This window comes from Mixophyes fleayi, chromosome 4 (assembly GCF_038048845.1).
Source record: "Mixophyes fleayi isolate aMixFle1 chromosome 4, aMixFle1.hap1, whole genome shotgun sequence".
Lineage (NCBI taxonomy): Eukaryota > Metazoa > Chordata > Amphibia > Anura > Limnodynastidae > Mixophyes > Mixophyes fleayi.
This window is the reverse complement of record NC_134405.1, coordinates 110,985,029-111,000,923: the sequence shown is the minus strand read 5'-3', so window position 1 is coordinate 111,000,923 and position 15,895 is coordinate 110,985,029. Positions and strand designations below refer to the sequence as shown.

The 15,895-nt window shown below is 38.9% G+C and overlaps 1 protein-coding gene across 2 annotated transcripts in view; it reads left to right on the top strand.

The window, feature by feature from the left end:
- The window catches only part of MYO5C (myosin VC), a 166,060-nt gene that overhangs the window by 120,390 nt on the left and 29,775 nt on the right, over positions 1 to 15,895 (top strand). For both annotated transcript variants that reach the window (XM_075208009.1, XM_075208007.1), the window contains exons 31-36: positions 9,134 to 9,197; positions 9,723 to 9,825; positions 11,466 to 11,553; positions 11,648 to 11,746; positions 12,268 to 12,422; positions 14,235 to 14,324. In XM_075208009.1, the coding sequence (XP_075064110.1) occupies positions 9,134 to 9,197; positions 9,723 to 9,825; positions 11,466 to 11,553; positions 11,648 to 11,746; positions 12,268 to 12,422; positions 14,235 to 14,324 (599 nt within the window). The remainder of the gene's footprint in view (positions 1 to 9,133; positions 9,198 to 9,722; positions 9,826 to 11,465; positions 11,554 to 11,647; positions 11,747 to 12,267; positions 12,423 to 14,234; positions 14,325 to 15,895) is intronic.

The following is a 15,895-nucleotide window of genomic DNA, read 5'->3' as shown; positions in this document are numbered from 1 at the left end:
GCATACGGCTGACAATTTGTTGACGCGAGAACAAGAGAGATGTGAAATGATGCGAGTGGCTTATACCAGCTCGGACTGCTCCTGCCTGGTGAAGGTGAATGACCAACCCAGTGGGCTGTCACAGTCATATAGTCTTTGGTTTGGCCACTTCCACTTGTCCACATATCTGTGGTTAAGTGAACAGTGGGCAGAATGGCATTTTTCAGCGCAATCTCTACATTTTTACACACTTTTTGGTATAGTTGTGGAATAGCTTTACGGGAGAAATGGTGTCGCGATGGAATTCTGTAACGCGGACACAAAACCTCAATTAACTGTGAAAAACCAGCTGCGTTTATTGTGGAGATTGGACGCAGATCTAACACTAACATTGCAGCCATGGCGTCTGTGATTCGCTTGGCGACTGGGTGACTGCTGTCATATTTGCTTCCCCTCGCAAATGATTGTTTCACAGTTAATTGCTGAAATGTAGGACTGCTCATTTTATTCACCTGCCTCTGGGATGACGATTCACCCCCAGCAGCAGCAACAGCAGCAGCAGGACTAACGCTTTCTTCAGAGGAATCAATAATAGTGCCGGAGTCATCCAGCCTTAAGTGGGATGCCGGGCTAACTCCGAGCGCTACTGAGGATATTGATGAGGATGGTGTGGTGGGTGTATTTTGTAGCCGTCGGTATGTCGGTGAGCGGAGGGTCTTAGCTGATGAGGGAGTGCTTGTATTCTTTTGGGAAGAACTTTCAGCTTTTCCCAACACTTTGCCATGAACTCTCGTTAAATGGCGTAACATAGACGAGGTTCCAAGATGGTTAAGGTCCCTCCCTCGACTGACTGTGGCTTCACATACACTACAAATGGCTATACAATTGTTGTCTGGATTTGGGTAGAAATAATTCCACACATAAGAAGTGGATTTTTTTGTTTTATGCCCAGGCATGACAATGGCCTTTTTCTTGTCACGTGCCAGAACTGCTGCCACTGGTGCAGGACTTACACAAACAACCTCATCCTCATCAACATCCTCATTAGCGCCCTCGTCGCCTACACAAATCTCCCCCTCATCCTCTTCTAATTCCAAAGTGGCATCCTCAATTTGGGTATCACCGGCTACACTCGGGCTATTAAGGCACACATCAGCAGAATGCTCACGATTAGACATCCCACTGTTGGATGGACTCTCCACAGGGATTGTTGTCATTTGTGAATCAGAGCAAATATTCTCCTGTAATGCCTCACTGGTATCTTGCAGCTCAGCTTTGACGCGTAACAATAGTTGTGCACCAATTGTAGCCTGGGTAACTTTTTGGGATCTGCCACTAATAGCCAAAGGTGAAGGCCTCATTCTCTCTTTGCCACTGCGTGTGTAGAATGGCATGCTTGCAATTTTTTTTTTATCGTCACTTAACTTTTGCTCAGTTACACTTCTTTTTCGCTTCAATACAGTAAATTTTTTTTTGGTTTTTGTTTTTTGCACTAATTTGAAAACACTCTGTTGTTTGACATCGCCTTGGCCAGATGACGTACTGGGAACACTAACATCAGGACTGGTGACAGAACCTGGTTGCTCATTTAGATCATATGTGGACTGCTTTGAATCCATTCTGAGCGCAAACCACTGAGGAGTGCTAAAAATTATTGAGTAGATACTGCTGACAGATATGACTTTTGACAGCCAGAAATATTAATGCACAATTAGGGAGGACACCCCAAAAACACTGAGGAGTGCTAAAAATTATTGAGTAGATACTGCTGACAGATATGACTTTTGACAGCCAGAAATATTAATGCACAATTAGGGAGGACACCCCAAAAACACTGAGGAGTGCTAAAAATTATTGAGTAGATACTGCTGACAGATATGACTTTTGACAGCCAGAAATATTAATGCACAATTAGGGAGGACACCCCAAAAACACTGAGGAGTGCTAAAAATTATTGAGTAGATACTGCTGACAGATATGACTTTTGACAGCCAGAAATATTAATGCACAATTAGGGAGGACACCCCAAAAACACTGAGGAGTGCTAAAAATTATTGAGTAGATACTGCTGACAGATATGACTTTTGACAGCCAGAAATATTAATGCACAATTAGGGAGGACACCCCAAAAACACTGAGGAGTGCTAAAAATTATTGAGTAGATACTGCTGACAGATATGACTTTTGACAGCCAGAAATATTAATGCACAATTAGGGAGGACACCCCAAAAACACTGAGGAGTGCTAAAAATTATTGAGTAGATACTGCTGACAGATATGACTTTTGACAGCCAGAAATATTAATGCACAATTAGGGAGGACACCCCAAAAACACTGAGGAGTGCTAAAAATTATTGAGTAGATACTGCTGACAGATATGACTTTTGACAGCCAGAAATATTAATGCACAATTAGGGAGGACACCCCAAAAACACTGAGGAGTGCTAAAAATTATTGAGTAGATACTGCTGACAGATATGACTTTTGACAGCCAGAAATATTAATGCACAATTAGGGAGGACACCCCAAAAACACTGAGGAGTGCTAAAAATTATTGAGTAGATACTGCTGACAGATATGACTTTTGACAGCCAGAAATATTAATGCACAATTAGGGAGGACACCCCAAAAACACTGAGGAGTGCTAAAAATTATTGAGTAGATACTGCTGACAGATATGACTTTTGACAGCCAGAAATATTAATGCACAATTAGGGAGGACACCCCAAAAACACTGAGGAGTGCTAAAAATTATTGAGTAGATACTGCTGACAGATATGACTTTTGACAGCCAGAAATATTAATGCACAATTAGGGAGGACACCCCAAAAACACTGAGGAGTGCTAAAAATTATTGAGTAGATACTGCTGACAGATATGACTTTTGACAGCCAGAAATATTAATGCACAATTAGGGAGGACACCCCAAAAACACTGAGGAGTGCTAAAAATTATTGAGTAGATACTGCTGACAGATATGACTTTTGACAGCCAGAAATATTAATGCACAAATTAGGGAGGACACCCCAAAAACACTGAGGAGTGCTAAAAATTATTGAGTAGATACTGCTGACAGATATGACTTTTGACAGCCAGAAATATTAATGCACAATTAGGGAGGACACCCCAAAAACACTGAGGAGTGCTAAAAATTATTGAGTAGATACTGCTGACAGATATGACTTTTGACAGCCAGAAATATTAATGCACAATTAGGGAGGACACCCCAAAAACACTGAGGAGTGCTAAAAATTATTGAGTAGATACTGCTGACAGATATGACTTTTGACAGCCAGAAATATTAATGCACAATTAGGGAGGACACCCCAAAAACACTGAGGAGTGCTAAAAATTATTGAGTAGATACTGCTGACAGATATGACTTTTGACAGCCAGAAATATTAATGCACAATTAGGGAGGACACCCCAAAAACACTGAGGAGTGCTAAAAATTATTGAGTAGATACTGCTGACAGATATGACTTTTGACAGCCAGAAATATTAATGCACAATTAGGGAGGACACCCCAAAAACACTGAGGAGTGCTAAAAATTATTGAGTAGATACTGCTGACAGATATGACTTTTGACAGCCAGAAATATTAATGCACAATTAGGGAGGACACCCCAAAAACACTGAGGAGTGCTAAAAATTATTGAGTAGATACTGCTGACAGATATGACTTTTGACAGCCAGAAATATTAATGCACAATTAGGGAGGACACCCCAAAAACACTGAGGAGTGCTAAAAATTATTGAGTAGATACTGCTGACAGATATGACTTTTGACAGCCAGAAATATTAATGCACAATTAGGGAGGACACCCCAAAAACACTGAGGAGTGCTAAAAATTATTGAGTAGATACTGCTGACAGATATGACTTTTGACAGCCAGAAATATTAATGCACAATTAGGGAGGACACCCCAAAAACACTGAGGAGTGCTAAAAATTATTGAGTAGATACTGCTGACAGATATGACTTTTGACAGCCAGAAATATTAATGCACAATTAGGGAGGACACCCCAAAAACACTGAGGAGTGCTAAAAATTATTGAGTAGATACTGCTGACAGATATGACTTTTGACAGCCAGAAATATTAATGCACAATTAGGGAGGACACCCCAAAAACACTGAGGAGTGCTAAAAATTATTGAGTAGATACTGCTGACAGATATGACTTTTGACAGCCAGAAATATTAATGCACAATTAGGGAGGACACCCCAAAAACACTGAGGAGTGCTAAAAATTATTGAGTAGATACTGCTGACAGATATGACTTTTGACAGCCAGAAATATTAATGCACAATTAGGGAGGACACCCCAAAAACACTGAGGAGTGCTAAAAATTATTGAGTAGATACTGCTGACAGATATGACTTTTGACAGCCAGAAATATTAATGCACAATTAGGGAGGACACCCCAAAAACACTGAGGAGTGCTAAAAATTTTGAGTAGATACTGCTGACAGATATGACTTTTGACAGCCAGAAATATTAATGCACAATTAGGGAGGACACCCCAAAAACACTGAGGAGTGCTAAAAATTATTGAGTAGATACTGCTGACAGATATGACTTTTGACAGCCAGAAATATTAATGCACAATTAGGGAGGACACCCCAAAAACACTGAGGAGTGCTAAAAATTATTGAGTAGATACTGCTGACAGATATGACTTTTGACAGCCAGAAATATTAATGCACAATTAGGGAGGACACCCCAAAAACACTGAGGAGTGCTAAAAATTATTGAGTAGATACTGCTGACAGATATGACTTTTGACAGCCAGAAATATTAATGCACAATTAGGGAGGACACCCCAAAAACACTGAGGAGTGCTAAAAATTATTGAGTAGATACTGCTGACAGATATGACTTTTGACAGCCAGAAATATTAATGCACAATTAGGGAGGACACCCCAAAAACACTGAGGAGTGCTAAAAATTATTGAGTAGATACTGCTGACAGATATGACTTTTGACAGCCAGAAATATTAATGCACAATTAGGGAGGACACCCCAAAAACACTGAGGAGTGCTAAAAATTATTGAGTAGATACTGCTGACAGATATGACTTTTGACAGCCAGAAATATTAATGCACAATTAGGGAGGACACCCCAAAAACACTGAGGAGTGCTAAAAATTATTGAGTAGATACTGCTGACAGATATGACTTTTGACAGCCAGAAATATTAATGCACAATTAGGGAGGACACCCCAAAAACACTGAGGAGTGCTAAAAATTATTGAGTAGATACTGCTGACAGATATGACTTTTGACAGCCAGAAATATTAATGCACAATTAGGGAGGACACCCCAAAAACACTGAGGAGTGCTAAAAATTATTGAGTAGATACTGCTGACAGATATGACTTTTGACAGCCAGAAATATTAATGCACAATTAGGGAGGACACCCCAAAAACACTGAGGAGTGCTAAAAATTATTGAGTAGATACTGCTGACAGATATGACTTTTGACAGCCAGAAATATTAATGCACAATTAGGGAGGACACCCCAAAAACACTGAGGAGTGCTAAAAATTATTGAGTAGATACTGCTGACAGATATGACTTTTGACAGCCAGAAATATTAATGCACAATTAGGGAGGACACCCCAAAAACACTGAGGAGTGCTAAAAATTATTGAGTAGATACTGCTGACAGATATGACTTTTGACAGCCAGAAATATTAATGCACAATTAGGGAGGACACCCCAAAAACACTGAGGAGTGCTAAAAATTATTGAGTAGATACTGCTGACAGATATGACTTTTGACAGCCAGAAATATTAATGCACAATTAGGGAGGACACCCCAAAAACACTGAGGAGTGCTAAAAATTATTGAGTAGATACTGCTGACAGATATGACTTTTGACAGCCAGAAATATTAATGCACAATTAGGGAGGACACCCCAAAAACACTGAGGAGTGCTAAAAATTATTGAGTAGATACTGCTGACAGATATGACTTTTGACAGCCAGAAATATTAATGCACAATTAGGGAGGACACCCCAAAAACACTGAGGAGTGCTAAAAATTATTGAGTAGATACTGCTGACAGATATGACTTTTGACAGCCAGAAATATTAATGCACAATTAGGGAGGACACCCCAAAAACACTGAGGAGTGCTAAAAATTATTGAGTAGATACTGCTGACAGATATGACTTTTGACAGCCAGAAATATTAATGCACAATTAGGGAGGACACCCCAAAAACACTGAGGAGTGCTAAAAATTATTGAGTAGATACTGCTGACAGATATGACTTTTGACAGCCAGAAATATTAATGCACAATTAGGGAGGACACCCCAAAAACACTGAGGAGTGCTAAAAATTATTGAGTAGATACTGCTGACAGATATGACTTTTGACAGCCAGAAATATTAATGCACAATTAGGGAGGACACCCCAAAAACACTGAGGAGTGCTAAAAATTATTGAGTAGATACTGCTGACAGATATGACTTTTGACAGCCAGAAATATTAATGCACAATTAGGGAGGACACCCCAAAAACACTGAGGAGTGCTAAAAATTATTGAGTAGATACTGCTGACAGATATGACTTTTGACAGCCAGAAATATTAATGCACAATTAGGGAGGACACCCCAAAAACACTGAGGAGTGCTAAAAATTATTGAGTAGATACTGCTGACAGATATGACTTTTGACAGCCAGAAATATTAATGCACAATTAGGGAGGACACCCCAAAAACACTGAGGAGTGCTAAAAATTATTGAGTAGATACTGCTGACAGATATGACTTTTGACAGCCAGAAATATTAATGCACAATTAGGGAGGACACCCCAAAAACACTGAGGAGTGCTAAAAATTATTGAGTAGATACTGCTGACAGATATGACTTTTGACAGCCAGAAATATTAATGCACAATTAGGGAGGACACCCCAAAAACACTGAGGAGTGCTAAAAATTATTGAGTAGATACTGCTGACAGATATGACTTTTGACAGCCAGAAATATTAATGCACAATTAGGGAGGACACCCCAAAAACACTGAGGAGTGCTAAAAATTATTGAGTAGATACTGCTGACAGATATGACTTTTGACAGCCAGAAATATTAATGCACAATTAGGGAGGACACCCCAAAAACACTGAGGAGTGCTAAAAATTATTGAGTAGATACTGCTGACAGATATGACTTTTGACAGCCAGAAATATTAATGCACAATTAGGGAGGACACCCCAAAAACACTGAGGAGTGCTAAAAATTATTGAGTAGATACTGCTGACAGATATGACTTTTGACAGCCAGAAATATTAATGCACAATTAGGGAGGACACCCCAAAAACACTGAGGAGTGCTAAAAATTATTGAGTAGATACTGCTGACAGATATGACTTTTGACAGCCAGAAATATTAATGCACAATTAGGGAGGACACCCCAAAAACACTGAGGAGTGCTAAAAATTATTGAGTAGATACTGCTGACAGATATGACTTTTGACAGCCAGAAATATTAATGCACAATTAGGGAGGACACCCCAAAAACACTGAGGAGTGCTAAAAATTATTGAGTAGATACTGCTGACAGATATGACTTTTGACAGCCAGAAATATTAATGCACAATTAGGGAGGACACCCCAAAAACACTGAGGAGTGCTAAAAATTATTGAGTAGATACTGCTGACAGATATGACTTTTGACAGCCAGAAATATTAATGCACAATTAGGGAGGACACCCCAAAAACACTGAGGAGTGCTAAAAATTATTGAGTAGATACTGCTGACAGATATGACTTTTGACAGCCAGAAATATTAATGCACAATTAGGGAGGACACCCCAAAAACACTGAGGAGTGCTAAAAATTATTGAGTAGATACTGCTGACAGATATGACTTTTGACAGCCAGAAATATTAATGCACAATTAGGGAGGACACCCCAAAAACACTGAGGAGTGCTAAAAATTATTGAGTAGATACTGCTGACAGATATGACTTTTGACAGCCAGAAATATTAATGCACAATTAGGGAGGACACCCCAAAAACACTGAGGAGTGCTAAAAATTATTGAGTAGATACTGCTGACAGATATGACTTTTGACAGCCAGAAATATTAATGCACAATTAGGGAGGACACCCCAAAAACACTGAGGAGTGCTAAAAATTATTGAGTAGATACTGCTGACAGATATGACTTTTGACAGCCAGAAATATTAATGCACAATTAGGGAGGACACCCCAAAAACACTGAGGAGTGCTAAAAATTATTGAGTAGATACTGCTGACAGATATGACTTTTGACAGCCAGAAATATTAATGCACAATTAGGGAGGACACCCCAAAAACACTGAGGAGTGCTAAAAATTATTGAGTAGATACTGCTGACAGATATGACTTTTGACAGCCAGAAATATTAATGCACAATTATGGGGGACACCCCAAAAGCGCTGGGGAGTGCCAAATATGAAGAAAAAATAATAAACCTCTATCCTCCTCTCTGCACTAGCGATTTTGGTTAGAGCAATTGCAAGAACAATATGGTATTCTCTGTCCCTGCTCTAATTAGCCTATGACTACACCCTGCTCTCTCCCTCTGTCAAATGGCGATGGATTGCTGTGGAGGCGTGTATTTATAAAGTTGAAGTATCGCGAGAACCGAGTCCCGAGATCCGACGACGTCACAATGACGTTCGGCCTCGATTTGGATTCGGAATGGGCGGGAGAGTACCGAGCTGCTCAGCTCGGTACTCGGATACCCAAAGTTCGGGTGGGTTCGGTTCTCGGAGAACCGGACCCGCCCATCTCTAATAAAAATGCTGATATTTTATTATGTTGTATTATTTTTATATTGTATTAGATTTTCTATATTAGAAATACGTGTTAATGCGCATTGGTTGACTCTAAGTGGCTGTGAAATATATTTTGTAAGATAAGTTTTGTTTGTGCTATTATCTGAGCCAGACAAAACTGAAAACATGCCCAGACAATTATCAGTTATGTTATTGTAACTGATGAACTCTGTCTCCTCTGCTATTTGGACATGTTTCTAGCCTGTAGCTCAGGGGACATATTATGTGGATTGTTTGTGACATGTTATCCCTGGATGACACACTTATTATCTTTACCCTTCCTTACATGTACATTACATAACATGATGAATATTGCAGACAAAGGAGAACAAATACCTAACCACAAGTATCAGTACCTGGAAGAGGAAGAACTGTCACAGAAGTAAGTGATTTATAACACTCCCTCTGTGTTCCACCCTGTACTCTTCTTCCATACAGCCATACACATATCTGCCTGCTTAGTAATCGAAAAACTCTACGAAAACAAATGATAACTAATTGCAACAAATCAGTTCAAGCTGGTTACCTAGGTATAGAGTTGTGGGGAAAAAATAGCATATATAATATGTTTGGTTACCAGCGTAAACCCTTCCTGACCAGAGGTGGCTACTAGACCCTGTTTCAAAAGTTTTGCACTGCATCACTTTTCACCACAAATAGCTTTGTTTAGTCAAATAAAGTATAACCCAGAAAATGTTACTAGCTTTCAGGTGTGTGCCTTCTGCTGTTTGTTTCTGCACACTCACACTGGCAGCGAACACTGTTGTCAGTGAACAGTACACTGCCTGTCTGAAAACGAACGAAGAAGGAGATTTCAAATATGTCTTCACAGTTTTTTGGACATTGAAATTAAGAGCTTAAATGGATTTGGAAAAGCATAGCATGTCATAAACCTCTTTTCTTTTAGACCAAAGAAGAGGCAGACAGGGCTGCACGAAAAGGAAGAACTCAATGGCACAATCCAGGAGAACAATATTTCTTTAAAGGAACAAAATGAAATGGACAATCAGGTATATGGTGAAATTTGTCCAGAAACATGAATTCCTTAAGGGACAATTATAATAACTAGCACAATGGAAAAGGTGATGTTGTCCATAATAACCATTTAAATGTTGTTTTCATTTTCTAAGCTGCAGTAGAAAAATGTCAGAATCTGGTTATTCTGGGCAATACCACCCTTTTCTTTGCACTAGCTCTAACAAATGCCGCTCACTGTGTTCCGTTAAGAAAAGCAGCAAACAGTCTGTACTTGCCTGCTGCACTGAATGTACAGAGAATGATCCCATCACTTGTCTATGACTAGTGCTGGTACAATATGTGCTTTAGAGCATACTTACCAGCTCTCCCGGGATGCTCGGGTGGGAGCCCGGGAGACCAGGCCATATCCTTCACACTTACTAGTGAAGTGGGCAAGATGGGAATGTCCATGACTTGATTCATCACAAATGACATGACCGCGGTATCATAATGCCCCACTGCCTTTTGCAGTTCACCACCCCTCCTGAATCACCTGGAGGACAAAATAGAAAAGTTGGTAAGCATGTTAAAAGAAATTACATAACAACACAGCAACACTATTACATACTATGCACATAACATGCACCACACCACACAATATTAAGTAGTGTGTCAATCCATATTTACCAGTAAATTACCACTGCCAATACAAATATTATCAAGGATCAGCAGACTGTGACTATAATGTTGCTGAGCTGGCATAGCAGAGCCTACTCAGTTGCTTGTTTTCAATATATGTTAGCAGCAAGTAATATAGGACATTGTTCAGAGGTGATCATTATTGAGCAAATTGTGCTCAATGATTCCTATAGTGCAGAAGCTCATATCTCACCAATTGACGGCTTAGTTTTAAAAAAACAATTTTTTTTATCAACAACTTAACATAATGACATACTGTACAGCGCTCATCTCAATAAGCACAAGGATAATCATTATTTTAACAATATCAGTTACTTACTCATCTTCACTCATTTGTCACTTAATGGACTCACCCACTCATGTAGGTGAGCCCATGAGAGAATACAGAACAAGTCTGCATAAATAAGACATGGAAACAAATCTGTACAAACACAGCAAGGAATCTGTAAAGCAATCTTTCACCCTTAAACACATACATGCCAACTTTTAAGATTTCTCCCACGGGAGATCCGGGGGAGAAGTCATGTGAAATGGGGTAGGAGGTGGGCGTGGCGACAATATTGCGTCACCATAGCCCCCCCCCCACTATATAAAGCCGAAATTCACGGCATTGAATGGAGGGGGCAGAGCTTAGTGATGCAATTAAGCCCCGTCCCCTTATTTCACTGCCGTGAATTTCAGCAAATACGGGAGCTTTGCCTACTCTTCCGTGAGGACTCCCCGAAATTTGGGAGCCTCCTGGAAATTCCGGGAGTGTACGCAAGTATGCTTAAACATCTCAACTCTAAGCTAAGAGATGTGACAGACTGAATTAAGAATAAACTCTCTGGTTATGTCATGTACATTATATAGCTCAGTAATACATCTACTTCAATATATAATAAAAAACATATGCAATTGTTCTTTAAGGGAAACTATATACCTGCGAAACTGAAGTCTCACATTTTAAGTTTTAATTTGTTTATATACAGTTACAACATCTTTTCTTCACTAGGATTTTGAGGAACAAGTAGACAAAAAGGACAGAATTATCAAAAAACTCCAAGATCAGATCAAAGCTCTGACAAGAACCATGGAAACAGGTACATATCTTGTAGAATGCCCACAGTTGCACTGACATTTTATCATTCCTATTCTAATAGGTTAATTGTAGCTAACCAATATATAATTCTACAGAGAACCAAACAAATATATCAAGTGTGTTTAAGGATTATTTGGGAATGCTGGAGTTCACAACAGAAGATGAATCCAAACTCATCGGCAATCTAATCTTGGGTATGTAAGATTATTGTTATATGGTGTAATTGAAAGAATAGGGAAGGGATATATTACTACATGTCATATGCGAAAGGAATTAATATTTGTGATTATGATGCTTAATAAATAGAGCTCATATAACTGTGGGGTGAAAAAAAGGCTAAAGCTCAGAGCAGTGTTCTAGAAAGACTGATAGATCACAGAGCAGCCTGTCAGTGACAGTAGTCTCTCTGACCCATTTAATCCAGAAGATATTTGTCTGCTCCTGAATTTAGGACTGCATTTCTATAGCCTGGGCTCTCATATTTAATTGAGTCCAGGTTAATTCAGTCAGAAAGTAAGGTGTAATAATATAAGGTAATTTCTGTAATATCTAGTATGAATCTCGCACAAGACACAATTGTGAGAAAATATTTACATAGTCTAAAAAAATGATCATACTTATTTACATGTTGAAATTACAGCTACAAATTCATGATGTGAATATGTGTTTTTGTATTTAGTTTTGTCACATAACCTTTTACTTTCCATTGTGACAGATCTCAAACCACGAGGCGTTGTAGTCAATATGATCCCAGGTCTGCCAGCTCACATCTTCTTTATGTGTGTTAGATACACAGATTATATTAATGAAGCAGAGAGAATCAAATCTCTAATGAATGCTTCCATTAATGGCATAAAAGAAGTTATAAAGGTGAGAAATGCTGAGGTTTTTTTTTACATTCTGCATTACATTTTAATAATAACAATAATGTATTTTAATGGTAATATTTATTTTACATGAATGATAAGTTTCAGCTTTTGGATATCACAGTTTTTTTCAGTTTTTTCCCCCCCGATCTCATTAATCTCCAATTGTGCTCTGCAGAACAATACAACTTGTCCTGCTTCAATGTTTTAGGGTCTATATTTATAGTGTAACGTGCAGGGGTACGCACTGTATAAAGGCGATATAAATACCCCAACATAAACCTTGCTGTATGCCTCAGTGTCACTTTCACTCTATGGGGGAAATTCAATTGACCGTGTAACTCGTGAAAGTAACGCAGACCGCGCACTATTATCGTTACTACGGTAATAGTGCGCATTATTACCATTTGGTAAATTCAACGCTGATTTTTGCTTGCGAGCAGAAATCCGCATTAAAATTACCGTACTATTGGTAATAGTGTGTGGGCCGCGTTACCTACACGAATAACATGCCAATTCAATTCCCTCCTATGAATAAGACTAAAACTTAAAATTCAGTGAAATTATTATAAAGCCAAAATGAAAAAAAGTAAAAAATATTAAGTGCATTAAAAATTATTTAACTTATTTCAAGGTAGAAATAGTGGATATTGGACAGTTCCTTCATTCAAATAAATGATCATTGTTGACAAGTATAAATGAGTGGCTAACTATTCAGCGGGCTAAGGCAGCGGTTCCCTGGGGTGCCGCGGCGCTGTCACAGCGGTGCCGTGGCCAGGAAGAGAAAAAAGAACAAAGAAAAAACCGTATCAATCCGGTGGCACCGGGGACCCAGCATCCTCCTCCTCGCTTCTCACTGAATGTCGGGCGTGATGTCATCACGCACGACATTCAGTGACAAGCGGCAGGAGAGAGAAGGATGCTGGGTCCCGGGCGCTGCCGAATTGGTAGGTTTTTTTTTTTTTTGTTTTTTTTTCTCTTCCTGGCCCCCAGGATGCAGAGGGGGCAGAGTGAGAGGATGCAGAGGGGGCAGAGTGAGGGGATGCAGAGGAGGCAGAGTGAGGGGATGCAGAGGAGGCAGAGTGAGGGGATGCAGAGGGGGCAGAGTGTGTGGAGATGAAGAAGGGCACAGTGTGTGCAGATGAAGGAGGGCACAGTGTGAGTTAGCTGTAAATTATTTTTGACAGAAATATAATTGAAAAAAAATATATATATTATTTTCCCTTGGATTATGTGTATTATTTTTGCATGCAACTAAATAAGTATTTCTGTCTTGACCTAAATACTTATTACGTTTTTTTTAACCCAACTACTTATAAAACTGGCTGCTCTGTAATTATTTTGGAGGGGTGCCTTGAAAAAAGTATGGAGACTCTAAGGGTGCTGCAAACTGCAAAAGTTAAGTTTGGGAACCACTGGGCTAAGGGGTAGATATGCTACATTATTTCCTGTGTCCCTAAGATTATCTCCTTACATATTTACATACAGCCCTAACAGCATAACTGTCTGCTTAACTTATGTTTCACTGATTAACAATCTCTTTTTCAAAGGCTATAGGCGTAAGCAGAGATTGCCGCTGCTTGCTGGTTGATGCCACTACATTCGAAAGACAGCATTAAAAATGTTTTGTTCGGGATCTTTCTCATTTTCAATTTACCCTTTCCTCACTTTAATCTTTTTTCATATTTGACTCCAATTTAATGAAATAGAGATTGATAGTATAATGTATATTACATGTAAAGTGCCATAAGTGTTCACTAGATGGAAATTTCTTGTTGTTGTAATATTTGTTGATTTGTCTTGTTTTTCTACTTAGGAACATGTAGATGATTTTGAAATATTGTCATTCTGGCTATCCAATGTCCACCATATCCTCAACTGTTTAAAACAATACAGTGGAGAAGAGGTAGGTGTTTCCATTCACCCCTGTTATGTAACTCTTTGTGCATGATGAATAATGTGGTTAAATAGAAGATGAACTTCTCTCTCTGTACAGCTCAGTGGTCCCATCTCAGCCAAACGGACTGTTGGTTTCTATACACCTGTCTGTGTCACAGGGGACTTCATAACAGTTTTAGTGTCTTTTTCTTTTGCTTCTTTTTTTAGACATTTGTTATGCTAACTTCTTGGTATATTTATAACGCGGTATCTAATAATATAAATACATAAATGTGAATATCATACTGTATTCAGCACTGTATCTATGTAAGCAATTTCTTTCAAAAACAATTTTTGGCAGCTCACCCAAATACCTGCAGCATTTAAAGGACAGGATTTTTTTTTGTTTAAATAGTTTAACTGGTTCCTGAATGACAAAACCCAGTCAGAAGCTTCTATCCTCTGAAGTGACGTAGATTAGCCGGGCAGCATGTATTTACATAGTTCCAGAACTGTGCTCAAAGCGTTCAAAATGAACATTATGTACCCTGCTGAGTAAACTGTATTCCTGTAATGGGGTTGTCCCAGGCTCCGGGGTGCCATGTCACAGTAGGAAAAGCCAGACCAGCTATTTCTTCTGGTTCTGCAATTATAGATCACTGGCATAAGTGCTAGCATTAAGTATATAAGCAGCAATAAGAACAATAAAGTGTCTCAGTGTGATGGTGTTGAATTTCTTGTTGTAACATTAGAAATGTCTGTGACCAAATTCACCGATATTGCAGTGATTTCCCTCTCTGGTCTAAAGTGTTAAGGTTGTCTATACACAATGGAGATAGCTACTTTTGAAGCTAAACAGTTATTTCAGCCTGAATGTAACCAGCACCTTATGGATTGTTAGGTGGCATTGTCATCAATAGTAATTCAGTCCATAAAATGTTTGGCTCTACACATTATAGATCACTGATGACAGTGATGTATTACTAGCCCGCATATGTGCACTCCCCCCCCCCCCCCTCCCAAAAAAAATATAAAATTGTGAATTTTTGGGAAACAAAATCCCAATAAAATAATTTAAAAAAGCCTTTAAATGGCCCCCATCTACCCCTAAGTTGCTTCAGAGCCCACCACAACAATATCACCAATTCTCTGTGACACTGATGCATTTTGCCAAGTATTTGTATGTATTTGCTGTATAATTTCACAACTAAGTTACACTATCTGAAAAAATGTTTGCAAACCCAAACTGTATACCTTTGTTATAAGCCCTATTAACTGCATCATATATTGTACAGAGGCCACATATTTGTTAATTGTCTATAAGGCGCTTAGTTATCTGTGTTTTTTTCTTATTTTTGCCTAGTTTTCCTATCTAGAGAACATAAATTAAAACATTACATTTTCCAGTTTGCTATAACCCCTCCACCCCTCATCTAGCCCAAAATTACTTGGATAGACAGTGACTGACATCTTAGCAGTTTTGCTTTGTAGAAAATAGAAATGCATTGTGTCGATTTAGTAATAATTTACAATCACTTGGTCAGGGCCACTGATGTCACAGTAGCTCAAATGACTGCATCATCAGTTGTTTTTTTTTAG